This window comes from Labeo rohita, chromosome 3, assembly GCF_022985175.1.
Source record: "Labeo rohita strain BAU-BD-2019 chromosome 3, IGBB_LRoh.1.0, whole genome shotgun sequence".
Taxonomy (NCBI): Eukaryota; Metazoa; Chordata; class Actinopteri; order Cypriniformes; family Cyprinidae; genus Labeo; species Labeo rohita.
In genome coordinates, this window is record NC_066871.1 from 47280685 (window position 1) to 47296202 (window position 15518).

General features: G+C 34.1%; 1 protein-coding gene and 1 pseudogene across 2 annotated transcripts in view; one reads left to right on the plus strand and one right to left on the minus strand.

Moving 5' to 3' along the window:
- Positions 1–1941: 1941 nt before the first annotated feature.
- LOC127161283 (gastrula zinc finger protein XlCGF57.1-like) lies at positions 1942–7656 on the minus strand (annotated as a pseudogene).
- Positions 7657–9412: 1756 nt separating this feature from the next.
- The window catches only part of LOC127161310 (gastrula zinc finger protein XlCGF57.1-like), a 243173-nt gene continuing 237067 nt past the window's right edge, over positions 9413–15518 (plus strand). The window contains exons 1-2 of one of the 2 annotated variants that reach the window (XM_051104005.1): positions 9413–9783; positions 12054–12091. In XM_051104005.1, the coding sequence (XP_050959962.1) occupies positions 9540–9783; positions 12054–12091 (282 nt within the window). In that variant the 5' untranslated portion in view covers positions 9413–9539. Of the gene's footprint in view, positions 9784–12053; positions 13567–15518 lie in introns of those variants that run through there. The other variant, XM_051103998.1, reaches the window with a different exon arrangement.

Below are 15518 nucleotides of genomic sequence, written 5' to 3' on the forward strand. Positions count from 1 at the left end.
TAACTGATTGTTTCGCTAGATAAGACCCTTCTTTCTCATCTGGGATCGTTTACAACCGCATTTAGGAAATATATTAAAAATGCTGAAATGTTTTACTCAAAAAAAAAAACAATCCCTTTTATAACTGAAGAAAGCAAGACATGAACATCTTGGATGACAAGGGGGTGAGTACATTATCTGTAATTTTTTGTTCTGGAAGTTGACTTCTCCTTTAAGTCTGCACCGTATTTTGTCAGCATTATTTCTTTGAATGATGTTATGATGTGTGTATTTATTTTTGTCCATGATTGAGCAACATCTATTTCAAACATGCAAATCACTGCATTACAATTTTTATAGGAGTATAATGTTATGTATAACTTAACCATTTATTTAACCAACATTTAAATCATTAACTGCTTCAAAATGCATGCTGTTAATGAAATAATTGTTGAAACATTTGCAGTTACAAATAAAAAACAATATAACAATTACATAATAAATAATTATACAAGGTAAATTAGCATATATGCACAAAGAATGTATACAATTTTATTCTGATTTCACAATAAGTACTTTTTTTTTCATCTGTGATGCATTTGTTGAGGATCTCATTCATCTGATGTTTATGTTCATCTGATGTTTGCTACTGTAATAATTATGATACTTAATTTTTTAATAGGCAGGGAAGGTTTCCAACATTAAACAAATAACCTTTTACAGGCAACGCATTTGTGTTTTAAAAATATATAGAAACACTTCCGATACTAACTGACTTGTTAGGTGATGTTTTCTCATTAAAATCATAAGATTTACTCTCAATTCAATAGAATGTATGTTAATACTAAGGAAAAAGCAATATGGTGGCACAGTGTCTTCATTTCTATGACATTATAAGCAATCCAGTTATAGATCAGTGGTGTAAACTTATAATAATGGATTACTAGAGTCATGTGGACTTAAAAGACATGCACTTGGTGCCCATAAAGTCTTCAAGACACATCAGATCTCTAATATATTGCTTTAACTCAAACAATTTATTTTCATAATATTCGGAAGTCAAACTCAATCAAAAATAAAATTAGATTTATCACACAGCCACAAAATGCAATGCAGATATCACTTCTGGAATGCAAAATAACGAAAATGCATCACAGACAAATGTCTTGATATTATCACATGTAGAAACAGTTGGAAATATAGAGTTTGATAATATTTTTGTACCAATAGTAAATTGTAAGTGTATTTCCTTAATTTCCCCAGCACCAAAAGTAGAACAGTTAACATTAGAGCTCATTGATACTACAGTCTTTTGTAATTTAGCAACAGGGCTTGTTTAAAACCAGGTTCAGGTATTCATTCCTACTTTCAAGAGAAGCACAGTAGAATCAGTTGCAAGGCTACAGGACTGTATATCTTACATCTGCATTTCCTAAATACATCTTGATACATACAAGTGAGTAAGAGTAACAGTCATTTTAAAAACAACAATGAAGAACAAATTAAAATTAAATTTCAGTCTCTCTTAAGTGTATTAAAAAAAACAATTTATAAAAAGCGATAAATATGGATTCTAAGACAACTGAACATAATATGAAACTCATTACAAAACAATGGTATACTTTATATCTTGAAGCAAAATGGTATACAAGAACAAAACTTTTTGACATTGTTCTTTGGGGAGGAACTCCATCTTTGAGTTGATCTGAATCTCACAGCTGAATCAGCTGGTTTTAAAGATGAAGATGGAATGTACTCACTGTAAAAAAACTTTAGATAATGTTTCTTTGTCATGTCGCTTGTTATGACTCATTAGGACAGATTTATCCAGATGATATTTTATTGCTTGATGCATTATTGTGTCACATTTGTTAAGGACGTGGCATCAGATTGTAAAGTGCTGTATCCGAAGATGATCTACTCAAGGCGCATCCCCATGAAGCCAGAGCTTTCCCGGTCCAATTGTTCTTCCATAAACACAGCGCCATCTTGAAATATCTGTGTACACACAAAACCACTGAAACCGACTCAAAATGTTGTAGTATTCATGCAAGACCAGTATGCGGAGCTGTAATTCTGCCACAGAAGTTTACTAAAAACAGAGAAGATGACTTGAAGCCATGCCTGCTGTATGCAAATTGCAAGTTAAAGCTAATAGGCTCGAACACAAGCATGTAGTTCGCCTTTGTTGTTGCTGTTACGTGATGTAGTGTCTGACTATGGTCGAGATGCAGGTCCATGTTCATGGAGACTTGTTGTGATATTTTTTTGTATGACTGTGTAGAGCAGATGAATGATTGAAACGCTTCCCACATGCACTGCAGTGATACGGTTTCTCTCCAGTGTGGATCCTCTCATGTATTTTCAGATTTGATGAATGACTGAATCTCTTGTCACAGTGTGAACACTTATATGGTTTCTCTCCAGTGTGAATCCTCTCATGTGTTTTCAGGTCTCCTGACCTATGGAATCTCTTGTTGCAGTGTGAACACTCATAAGGTTTTACTCCAATGTGGATCCTCTCGTGTGTTTTCAAGTCTCCTGCCCTATTGAATCTCCTGTTGCAGAGTGAACACGTATAAATTTTCTCTCCAGTGTGGATGTACATGTGTTCTTTAAGCTGTGCTGATTGTGTGAAGCTCGTCCCGCACTGATCACAAGTGAACGGTTTCTCTCCAGTATGAACTCTTATGTGAACATCAAGACTATATTTGCATTTTAGGCTCTCCACATAGATTACATGTGAACAGTTTCTCTCCTGTATGAACTTTCATGTGTGTCATAAGGTGTCCTTTTCGTGCGAAATTCTTCCCGCACTGATCACATGTGTACGGTTTTTCTCCAGTGTGGACTAACTCATGTTTCTTCAGGTCTCCTGACTGAGTGAATCGTTTGTCACAGTGTGAACACTTATAAGGTTTTTCTCCAGAGTGTATGTTCATGTGTACCTTAAGGTTTGCTAAGTGTGCAAAACTCTTTCCACATTGATTACATATGAACAGTTTCTCTCCTGTATGAACTCTCATATGCGTCATAAGGTTTCCTTTTTGTGTAAAACTCCTCCCGCACTGATCACACATGTGTGGTTTCTCTCCAGTGTGGACTGCCTTGTGTTTTTTCAGGCCTTCTGACCGGCTGAATCTCTTGTCACAGTGTGAACACTTGTACCGTTTTTCTCCAGTGTGGAGAAAAATGTGATCCTCCATGTGATCCTCAAGGCTTAACGACTGTGTGAAACTCTTTTCACACTGATCACAAGTAAATTGTTTTTCTCCAGTATGATCTCTCAAGTCAACATCAAGATTATTTTTGCATGTCAAACTCTTTCCACACTGAGTACAGTTGAAATAGTTCTTGGCTCTTCTTTTCTTTAAATCTTTCTGTTTGGTTTGAGAGCAACCTGATGGATTTTCTCCAGTTTTGACATGATTTTTCTCCTCAGCTTCATGTAATGTTTCTTTCTCCTCACTTTCTTCAATAAACTCTAAAATAAAAGCAAAAACAATTCATTTGTCAGTAACTTGAAAAAAAAAAAAGAAGAAAGAAATGTGAAAGTACATAAAAGTGAACCCTGGTGTAACAGTGTAAAGACAACTCCTCATTATCATTATCATTTTTTAAAACATTATATACACAAATCCCAAGTTTCTGTAAGGAGAACTGGGTCATTCTGTGTCAAATCAACCAAATTTCAAAAAGTTCCTGGCTTAGATTTTTGATTTTCTGGAGAAAGATTCACATGTCTAGCGATGAAAGCCAAAATATTGAATGTCATGGGTAAATATTTACTGAGTAATCCACTTTTGTAGACGGAGGTCAAAATGTCAATTTTCATCTAAAATTCAGAGTTCAAGTTACAGGGGGTTAGAAATACTTTAGAAAGATGCCAGCATCATAATGTTATTTTTTTTACACAGATATTGATTCTATTAGTAAAATCTGTTGACTTTAGCAATCTTTGTTGCATTATGTGCCAATGGTGACCATTCAAAAATAGGGAAATAGCACTTTTAAAGTTTTTCTTTAAAGTTTGCATGCCTGTAACTCAAGAAATATTAAGGATATCTTAATGCCCTTTTAGATATTGGGTCTTAACAAACTTTCCTTTTGGCTTTTTTATTTTCAATGCTTTATGATATTCATTTCCAGAGATACTGGAATTTCAATATGGTTCCAGGAGTAAATTGTTAAAATGTACACATTTTCAGTGGTCAAAAACCAGGGTCAGTTAGCAAAAATATGAGACTTTCTTTTAAAGAGGAATGTCTGAAGAACAAATAATGTTAAAGGTCATTAAAATATATTTAAAACTTCTTGAGTTAACAGGCATGCAAACTTTGGAGAAAAACTTGAAAAGTGGTGTTTCCCTATTTTTGAATGGTCACCACTGGCAGATAATGCAACAAAGATTGCTAAAGTCAACAGACTTTACTAATAAAATTATCAATCTCAATGTAAAAACAAGTAATGTTGCCGTCATCTTTCTGGGGTCATTTTTACCCCCCTGTAACTTTTGACATTTAATATTTTGGCTTTTATTATACATGTGTATCTTTCTTCAGGAAAAATACTAGCAAAAACAAAAATTTAAGCCGGGGACCTTTGGTTGAGTTGACACGGAATCACCCAACTATTAAATATGTTGTGAATGTATTTTTAAAGGGAACTGACTGTCTTCAGAACAGTTTAAATGGCATTTTCATTTTATTTGATAAAGTGTTCATGAATGTAGCTCTGCTTTGTGTACAGCCGGGAAACCACTGTTACTGCCGCTCCAAAAGCACCTCCTGCTGGCAGAGAATGAGCCCGTCTCCAGCAACATGTTTTTGTTGTTGTTCACTCTTTGTTTCGGTTTTCTGCAGCAACTCTGAGCACTTTTCATATTCTTTATGCTGGCTAAAGCACTTTTGTTTCAATATATGATGGCAGTATATATATATATATATATATATATATACACACTACCGTTCAAAAGTTTGGGGTCAGTAAGACTTGTAATAGTCTTTAAAGAAGTCTCTTATGCTCATCAAGGCTGCATTTATTTGATTAAAAATATAGAAAAAAAAACAGTAATATTGCAAAATGTTTTTACAATATAAAATAATGTTTTTTATTTTAACATACTTTAAAATAGAATTTATTCCTGTGATGAAAAGCTGAATTTTTATCAGCTGTTACTCCAGTCTTAAGTGTCACATAATCCTTCAGAAATCATTCTAATATGCGGATTTATTATTAGAATGATCAGTGTTGGATAATATCAACAGTTGTGCTGCCAAATATTTTTTGGAACCTGTAATTTTTTTTTTTTTCAGGATTCTTTCATGAATAACAAGTTTAAAAAGTACAGTGTTTATTCAAAATATAAATATTTTATAACAATGTAAATTATTTATTATTAACTTTTAAGAAACTTTTAATTATTAACTTAATACATCCTTGGTGAATAAAAGTATTAATTTCTTAAAAAAAAAATAAAAAAATAAAAAAAAAAAGAAACAATAAAAAAAGTACTGACCCCAAACTTTTGAACGGTAGTGTATATATATATAGGATGACATTTCATAAAATTTGCATATTAATTTTTCAAAAGTTTTAGTACAGACATCTGTTGTGGGCATTTATGGCAGTCTTTCTTTTTAGAATATTGTTTATATTGCATCGACCGAAATTAAGAACTATATAGTGATATAAATTTTGGCCATATCTCCCAGCCCTATTTTAAATAGTCTTAGACTTAGTCTATTAAATGCATTTTAATGCATTTGAGACATTGTGTTTTCCCCAGTGCATAACAGACATGTCACAGTTACATTCCTCATCTGTAAATGTTATAAAGTCATGAAAATAAATTTTGTTTTGCTGTCAGGAGTGGGCGAGTGAACAAGCACTGCTGCATGCATATGCACTAAACAGACGGAACGCAGTAGAACAACAGCACAATAATTTTGAGTAAAATATATATTTTGCAAAAGTATTTATTGTTGGACATTAAGTGTACTTTTATGATGGCAGTAACTATAAGTAATGCTTTAAAGAGCAATTTTAGATTGCAATGTTTTAATGGCCTACCAATAACCATAAAGGTACAGCTGTCAAGAAATCTGAGACAAAGGCTGCATTGCTGAGACAAAGGCTGCACTATGTTAAGGTGGCCATGAAATCAAAATTAACGTTTTTTGTTTTTTTTTTGGTTTTTGTCTGAGTATGTTAGCCTTAAGCTTATCTATAAGCTAGTGTGCTCCAGAACAGCAAAAAAAAAAATATATATATATATAATAATAATTAAAAAAAAAAAAAAAAAAGTGTTTACAAGATATAAGCTTTTAAAACTTACAGTCTCTCACTTCTGCTAATATGGATCAGCTATTTTGATGACAACACGCTGCACTTCAACTTCTCATCAAACATTCTGTCCAATCAAAATTTTTCTAGATTCCTTGTTCACAGTGTAAGTATTTCCCTGTATGATGAATGGCATGTAGTGCACAATGTAGGCGATAGGAGGTCTGGTTTAGCGCTTGGTCGACGCAGCAACAAACCGTCCTCACACGGCGAAAGCCATTGAAATGAATGGGTTTCATAGCGCAGCACTTTCTGCGTTCGGTGTGACAGCCGCTTTAGCACTGAGCGGATCATATGCGGTAGTCGGTATATATTAAACTCTTTTAAAACTACACAGCATTAGCATGATTATGATTTTTTTTTTCTTAGAAAGAGTTTCATATAGAATTTAATTTGAAATTTGAATTTTTATATTTTTATTTATTTGATTGCATTGCCTGTACACTTTTATTTTTGGACTGATAATACTGTAATAATGCATCTATAATAATACTATTTTGTTGAAAAGTTTTTCAAAAAAAATTTTTTTTTTCTAATTTCTAAGGCACAGAGCCATAAATCACTGACAAGCTACGCAAAATCGCGCTCATAATCGAATGCTATTTATCTACTATAGCGATTTTGCGTAGCTTGTCAGTGATTTACGGCTGTGTATTAATTGCCGCTCCAGCTGAACGCACGTGATGGAGATTTACTACTAATCAAAGAACCGGCTTTACTGACTAAACGCACATGATAATCACATACGATTTATCCTGCAGCCCTAGCAAGAATTCATTACAAACAGATTTCTATGCATTTCCCTTTTTCTTTTAGTTGACACCTTAAGTGTGCCATGATTAGCTATTCTAGATTATGCCTACTCCTGTCTTAATTAAACCCTGTCCTAAATACATGAATATATAAATTAAATAAAATAATCCTCAGACTCCAGAGGATAAACACTTTGTAACCCTAATGTGCCATAAACAGTCATCACTTATGAGTGAAGAATAAACTCCAACCTCCTTGTTCGTCTTGTTTTATTCTCAGGGGTTCTGGTTCCTCATCTTTTATTCTCCAGGGTTCTGGTTCAATCGTGTTCTCTTCACTCTCCTCTTTAATAAACACCATCTTCACAGCAGCAGATCTCAGTTCAGCTGATTCTCCTCCAGATATTCCTGCTTGCTTCAAAACTTAGTCACGACTGTGAAGATCAGACTATTACAGATATTTACTGCCCTGATTCAAAAGCTGTATTTTCTACTTACAGAAACTACGTTTCTAACAGTTTGTATTAAACCAACATCACAACAAAACAACAGAGAGCGAGGTGAAACTAATCTTCTTCCTCTGAGGTTTAATGGTGTTTGTCAAACAAACGTATGTTTTTTAGCGCCACCCGCTGGACTGGAGTGTGAAGCGTCGAGAGGAGGAAAATAATACGGGGAAGTTTCTTAGTGCGTCAGTTTTTTTTTTCTTGTAAATAAGCCGATCTGCACAAATAAATGTAAATAACTTAAAATTATAGACTCGCATAGTATTTCTTTAGCATCAACAGTCGTCCAAATAATTCATTGAAAATCACACATTACAAGAAGTAAATATGGAAAAGTCATTCACTTGTGATCAGTGTGGAAATAGCTTCTCAAACAAACTCAAGCATTACATCTCAAGCATTACATCAGAGTTCACAGTTGTGATTAATGTGGGAAAATCTTACACAAATAAACATGTCTAAAGAACCATGTGAGGATCCACACTGGAGAGAAGCCACATGAATGTGATTTTATAATATTTATAATACAGTGAATATAACACTTATTTGAAATTCAGGGTCAAAGAGATAACGACGAGACCACTGTGTTCTTTAAAACAAAAGTTTATGGACACTGGAAACAAATGTATTTTATAATTATATTAGCTGTTGCATATGTTTGTATTTTTTTTACAGTTTTTTTACAACATTTGTTTTGTTTTGTTTTTGTTTATTTGAAATTCAGGGTCAAAGAGATAATGACCACTGTGTTTTTTTAAAACAAAAGTTTATGGACATTAAAACAAAAGCAATTATTTATTTTTATAATTATGTTGAAGGAGTCTCTAATTTTGTGAACATCTCTGTTGAATTTTTTTCAGAATGTCATTTCTCCTTTTATACAAGTTTTTTTTTTGTAATGAATACTTTTTAATGAAGTCTATAAAAGTTGTGAAAGGTACATATATTGGAAATTATATGACTCTCTATTTAGCAACTTAATTGTGAATGTCTTTTATTTGTTTATTTTCTTTGGAGCTTCTTTCTTTGGTGCTTGTTGTTTACATGTTTAATAATAATAATAATTCTGAGGCTGTTGGCCCTGCCTGGTTGATCATCAAAGCACTGGCTCACACTGGCCAGACAGTGGAAAAGTGGCTAATGACTCCTTGTCCGTTTGTTGGCAAGAGGAGAACTGGCCCCCGACTGAGCCTGGTTTGTCTTGATGGAGTTTGGTTCTTTGCCACTGTTGTCTTTAACATGCTTAGTTGGGGACACTCAATACTGAACAATGTTTTCAATTTGATTGCATATAACAATCTCTTGTTTTGCTCACAGAACACAGCAGAGACTCCTGAAATGCACTCGATTCTGCTGTTTCACAGACACAGTAATAAGACACAGACTCTTCCACATTTATCCTGCACTCTGGGTTATACTTTCATTAATGGTCTGCACAGCCCTTATGTAAACATATGTAAATGAATATGTGTTTGAGTATTTGTTAGTCAAATATGAGGAAGCTGGACATGTTTTTTTTTAAAAATGTCTGTGGCTGCACCTCATCAGTGATCAGGCATTATGTTTCATGAACAGGCTTGTTCTTTTTCTCTGATTCAGACAGACCATTTTTTTCCCCAATTAAAACGGATCCGCTTATGTTCTTGTTTGTTTGTTTGTTCTGAAAATATCTCAGGTTATGTAGTCAACACATTATTCTCTGTTTTTGCTGTTGATGTTAAGCAGAGTTGACTTTGCCAAATTGCTTCACACTCCAGTCCAGCAGGTGGCGCTAAAACAGATATGTTTGTTTGTCCAACACCATTAAACCTCAGAGGAAAATTAGTTTCACCGTGATCTGTTGTTTTTTTGTCGTGATGCTACAAACTGTTAGTTGAAATGTACTATTTCTAAATAGAGAAATATAAAATTGAATCAGATCCGTAAAGCTTCAGACTAAGTTTTGAAGCAAGCAGGAATGTCTGGAGATGAATCAGCTGAACTGAGATCTGCTGCTGTGAAGATGGTGTTTGTTAAAGAGGAGAGTGAGGAGAACACGAGTGAACCAGAACTCTGGAGAATAAAACAGGAGGAACCAGAACCCTTAAAAATAAAACAGGAGGAACCAGAACCCTTGAAAATAAAACAGGAGGAACCAGAACCCTTGAGAATAAAACAAGAGGAGCTAGAACCTTGGAGAATAAAACAGGAGGAACAAGGAGGTTGGTGTTTATTCTTCATTCATCTTTAATGAGTTTGTAGTACATTAGGTTAAGAAAGATTTAACAGGGTGCCTGTGGGTCCTTAAACAGTTTTACATTACTTAATGTACAGATTTTTTTTTAATCCACCTTTCAAAATGCTTTAAAATGGGATAGAACTAACAGCGAGGTTTTTTTTTTCACTCCTTGCTTTTTTAGAATCGTAGAACTGTTGAGCCTGTGAGATCAGATTCATTTTGTGGGCAAATGCTTACCTGTTTTCCCCTCTAATGTTTTCCGCTTAAAAACAATTAGGCTAATGTACATTTATGGCACTGTACTTGGCACGCATATTAAATGTCATTTAATAATCATGACCAGTGTTGGGGAAAGTTACTTTTAAAAGTAATACATTACAATTTTGTGTTACTCCCTGAAAAAGTAACTAATTACGTTACTTAGTTACTTTTTTAATCTGGGCAGGGCTTTCTTTTTGTTTTTAATATAAAACAACTCTAATTTAAAAGCCCTTTTACACCAAAAGTGAAATGATTTCACCTCAGGCTGCAATAATGCAGGATATCCCTCTTGAGCTATGTATAAAAAAAATGAAGCACAAATGTTAGTTTATCAAAAGTAATTTTAATTATTAGTATGGCTGAATTGCATGATTGAAGGTCAGCAGCAAAGACACTGTTAATTAAATGGAATTAAATACATAAATGATATTTGTTTTATTTGCGTTGCATCATATTCTGAGTTTGCATTTCACTGTTTTTAGTCATTTTGAGGAATACTGAATCTGTGTTTTTGTGAGTGAGATGAATTAATGCATGTTCACATTTAGTCTAGAATACAGTAACATCATGTTTACTCACAATTTCCTGACAGGAGACTTGTCAATCAATAAATTGGGAAAAAAGTGACTGGTGTTACTTATTTGAAAAAGTAACTCATATATTTTCTTAGGAATTCAAAAGTAATGCGTTACTTTAATAGTTACTTGAAAAAAGAAATATTATGTAACTCACGTTACTTGTAATGCGTTACCCAACACTAATCGTGACAGCCCTACATTCAGCCTTTCTCTCTGGTTTTATGACAGCCATACCTTTTAGCAGAACATTACAACTTTACAATATAAAATTGCTCATTAAAGCATTAAACTCACTAAACTAAAAGTTAAAATCACTAAATAAAAATATGTTTTAACTGCTATTAGAAACACAGTAGTTTTACTAACAATTTTAGCAGTTTTACTAACAATTTTAGCAAAATGCATAATTGACTCATTATTGCCCTATTATTCTATTGCGTTTCATCTGTTTAGAGCACATGTGCGCAGCTGTGTTTATTCATTGATGTCAGTTATGCACGGAGGAAAGCACAAGGTCTCAAATGCATTAAACAGCACAAATACATTTTGATCAATTTAGGGCCATTAACATTACATAAAATAACATCTGATCCATTAACATTAAGGGCTGCTTAAGAATAACATCCACAAATTAGTTATAACTTAATTTGTCATTCATGGAACCGCTTTGATTTATGTAAGGTTATTTTAAGTCCGCTTTTGGACTTTAACCCCCGCTTTTCTTCAGGTCTCTGCAGTGTTGTGATACATCATATTGACATAGCAGCAGCGATGAGAGAATGCGCTTGAGAAACAGTTTAGAGAGGAGAAATCAGTCTACAAATAAAATGTTGGTCACAGATTATTCACTTTCTAAACAATAAAAGTATTGCAAATCCACTATGTAAGGGATAATCGATGGTTCGCGTCATGCATTCTTAGACTCCACGTGGTGTATTTAAAATCCTTTAATGTACAGCAAGCCATTGATTATCCCATTTATTCCATGGTCATTAGCCAAAGTATAGACAAGTTAAACGTATTGCTCTTTGCAGCGAAATATTTGACCGAATGGGTAAAAAAGCCGGTTATTTTCGTCAGTTATGAGATGCAGCTCTAGCATTCTGCCCTCTTCAAATCAGACAAAGAGATTAAATAGTGCATAACACTTTTTTCAATCGGTGCATTGCATTGTTAACCAATCCCTGTCTATAGGCACATTGTTTTTTTTACAGTGACAAATACTGGCCTGTCAGCATAATGCAGTGTTTTAGTTTTCACGGATTTGTGTGAACAGGGATTGTTTTGACAATGTTCTTGTCTGTATATTAAAACTTTAAAAATAAAAATTCAAAAAGAAAAATGTTCTGCTTTAGTACAATGTTGTGTGAACGTACCCTAATTTCCCTAATGTCCCAATTGGTTTTCATTTTAGGCCTGATAAAAGTGAAAGAAGAAGAAGATCTAAATGAAGTGGAGAAGCATCAGGATCAGAAATATCATGATGCCACTGGAGAAAAATCAGTGAGTTGCTCCAAAACTGAAAACAGCTGCTCACAAAGCGACATGAAAATAACAGAAGTCAAAAGGTCTTTCACCTGCTCTGAGTCTGGAAAAAGTTTTACACAGAAAGGACACCTTAAGGATCATTTAGTAACTCACTCTTCAGAAAAGCCTTTCAGCTGTTCTCAGTGTGGAAAGTATTTCACACGTAATGGAAGCCTTAAGAAACACATGTTAATTCATACACGAATAAAGCCTTTTACCTGCTTTCACTGTGAAAAAAAATTCAAACAGAAAAGAAGCCTTGACAATCATATGAGGGTTGTTCACACTGGAAATAAGCCTTTCAGCTGCTCTCAGTGTGGAAAGAATTTCCGCTATAAAGGAAAGCTTTGGAATCACATGAAAATTCATACTGGAATAAACTCTTTCAGTTGCTCTCTATGTGAAAAGCGTTTCACGTGTGAAGAAAACCTTAAGATTCACATGTTAATTCATGCTGGAATAAAACCTTTCAGCTGCTCTCTGTGTGGAAAGAGTTTCACACATGAAAGAACTCTTAATGAGCACATGCTAATTCACACTTCAGAAGAGCAATTAACTTGTCCTCAGTGTGGAAAGATTTTTACGTGTAAAGCAAGCCTGAAAAATCACATGTTAATTCATGCTGGAATAAAGCCTTTCATCTGCTTGCAGTGTGGGCAGCGATTTTCACGTAAAATAAGCCTTAAAAGTCACTTGGTAACTCACACTTCAGAAAAGCCTTTCACCTGCTCTGAGTGTGGAAAGTCTTTTACACGTAAAATATACCTTAGAAATCACATGTTAATGCATTCTGGAATAAAGCCTTTTACCTGCTCGCAGTGTGGAAAGAGTTTCAGTCATAAAGGAAGCCTTTGGAATCACATGAAAAGACTTAATTCATGCTGGGGAAAAAGCCTTCCACTTGCTCTCAGTGTGGAAAGTGTTTCACCTGTAAACAAAGATTTCATAGTCACATGAGAATTCACACTGAACCAATGTTATCTGTGTGAGAAGCGCTTTAAACGGAAAACAAATCTCCAAGTGTATCTTCACTCTGAATTTAAAGGTTCAGTTCGCAGTTTTTGAAAAAGCTGCTGAATGTGAATCAGACCGAGCCCCACAACACACTTGCAATCGGTCTGTTGTGTCTAATGCCATTTAGTTTTAGTTATAACGTTGTGATCTAATTGGTTTTACTTAGTCAACTACAGATAAGAGTATGTATAGGAGTAAATTTAGTCAACTAAAGTCTAATGGGTTTAGTTAAATTGTAATGTATTAAGCATTTCTCAAACATTTCCAAACATTTTCACCTCGTAAGAAGCATCTATAAATCTGTTAATATGAATATTATGGTTTGAACATGCGATACAGATTTAACTGCTGTGCTATGAAACGTCTGTATTTATCTTGAAATTAAATAAAACCACTTCTCAAAGAAACAAGAACATGATCTTCTTTTTTATATACTGGTATATGGGTTATTATGTGTCAACTCAACCAGAGGTCCCCGGCTCAAATTTTTGCTTTTGCTATTGCTTTTCTGAAGAAAGATACACATGTATAGTGATGAAAGCCAAAACATTAAATGTCATGTAATCCACTATTTTGTAGAGGGACAATTTTCACAAATATTTGCATGCCTGTAACTCAAGATATTGGGTCTTAACCAACTTTCCTTTAGGCATCTACATTTCCTAGATTCCAGAGATATTGGAATTTCAATATGGCTCCAGGAGTAAATCATTAAAATGTACACATTTTCAGTGGTCAAAAACCAAATGTGGGTCACTTTGCAAAAATGTAAGATGACTTTTCTTTTAAAGAGGAATGTCTGAAGGACAAATAATGTTAAAACTAGAGATGCATCTTGAGATGTTATCTCTTCAACTGTATTGAATATACCAGTCTGAGTGCCATTAATATTCTTTTTCCAGAGTTTGTGTGCCTATAACTCAAGAAGTATTAAAGGTATCGCAATATGATTTTAGTTCTTTATAAACTTTTCTTTTGGAATCTTCATTTTCAAGGCCCTGCATCATTCAGTCCCATGGAGATATGGGGATCTCAATGAGGCTCCATTTTCAGATTGCTGAACATTATATTTTCAGTGGTTGAAAACCAAATGTTGCTCACTTTGTATGCAGCCGATGCTTATTTTATTTGAAGAACAGTGTCTATAGAAGAAATAATGTTGAAATGAGAATTGTATCTTGTTTCCCTCTATCAAAACAACTGCATAGGACAAGTTGAGGTACATTACCTTGCATTCTGTAGTTTGTTCAAAAGATTCTATATTTGAATCAGTTTCAGGTGTATTTGGAAGGATTTGTTCATTTTACCAGCTTCTAAAACTACCAACAGTTTAAACATGCAGTATTGTAACATGTTTAAAACAAACCCCATGCCTCATAGGGAAGTGTGGCTGCTTTCGCCACAAATTGCATTCACATCAATAAACCAGGATTTGCCCCACCTGGAATAATAATTAGAATTTCATTTTGTTTTCTTTCTTTCTGTCTTTTTTCCCTCATACTTCAAATAATTAACAGTGGGTTCTAAACCCAACATTCTAAACCCTAGGAAAATGGAATTCTGGGTAATCTTATTTTACATTTCAGTGTTTGTACTTCACCTGGAGTTGATGATTCATCCTGGTCATGATCTGACGTGTCACACTTTACAGTTCTAATCCCTGGGTTACTGTAATTATTTGCATAATTGCATTGTAAACAGTAATGATCAGATAAACACAAAACAACATTTGGATTTTGATTACTGAAAATGGGTAGGAGACTAAATTTGGAGCTACACTGAGATCTTGATAACTCTGGCATTAAACCATTCAGGCCACTAAAGATGAAGATTCCAGAAGAAAAGTTTCTTAAGAACTAGAATATAAAATTATATTAAGATAACTTTAATATTTATTGAGCTACAGGCACACAGCTTATGGAAAAAGAATGTTTATGACTCAAACAGGTATGTTCTATGCAATTGTTTTGATAGAGGGAAACAAGATACAATTCTAATTTCAACATTATTTCTTTGGACTTTGTTCTTTAAATAAAATAACATCGACTGCATACAAAGTGACCAACATTTGGGTTTGGTCAGTGTTGGGGGGTAACGCATTACAAGTAGGACTTGTTAATGATAATGAGTTTTAACAACCTATCTTGACTAAGATCTTGAAAAGGCCATTTCTGCTAGCCAGATCAAGAGCCTTGGTGAGATCAGCAAAGTCCACATAAAGGGGCTGCTGCTGGAGTGAGAAGATCATGTCGACAGTGGATCTTTTGAATCAGAACCCACACTGTGACTCAATAAACTTTCATTGGCTTTAAACTAGTCTGCAGATTGTGTGGACTTC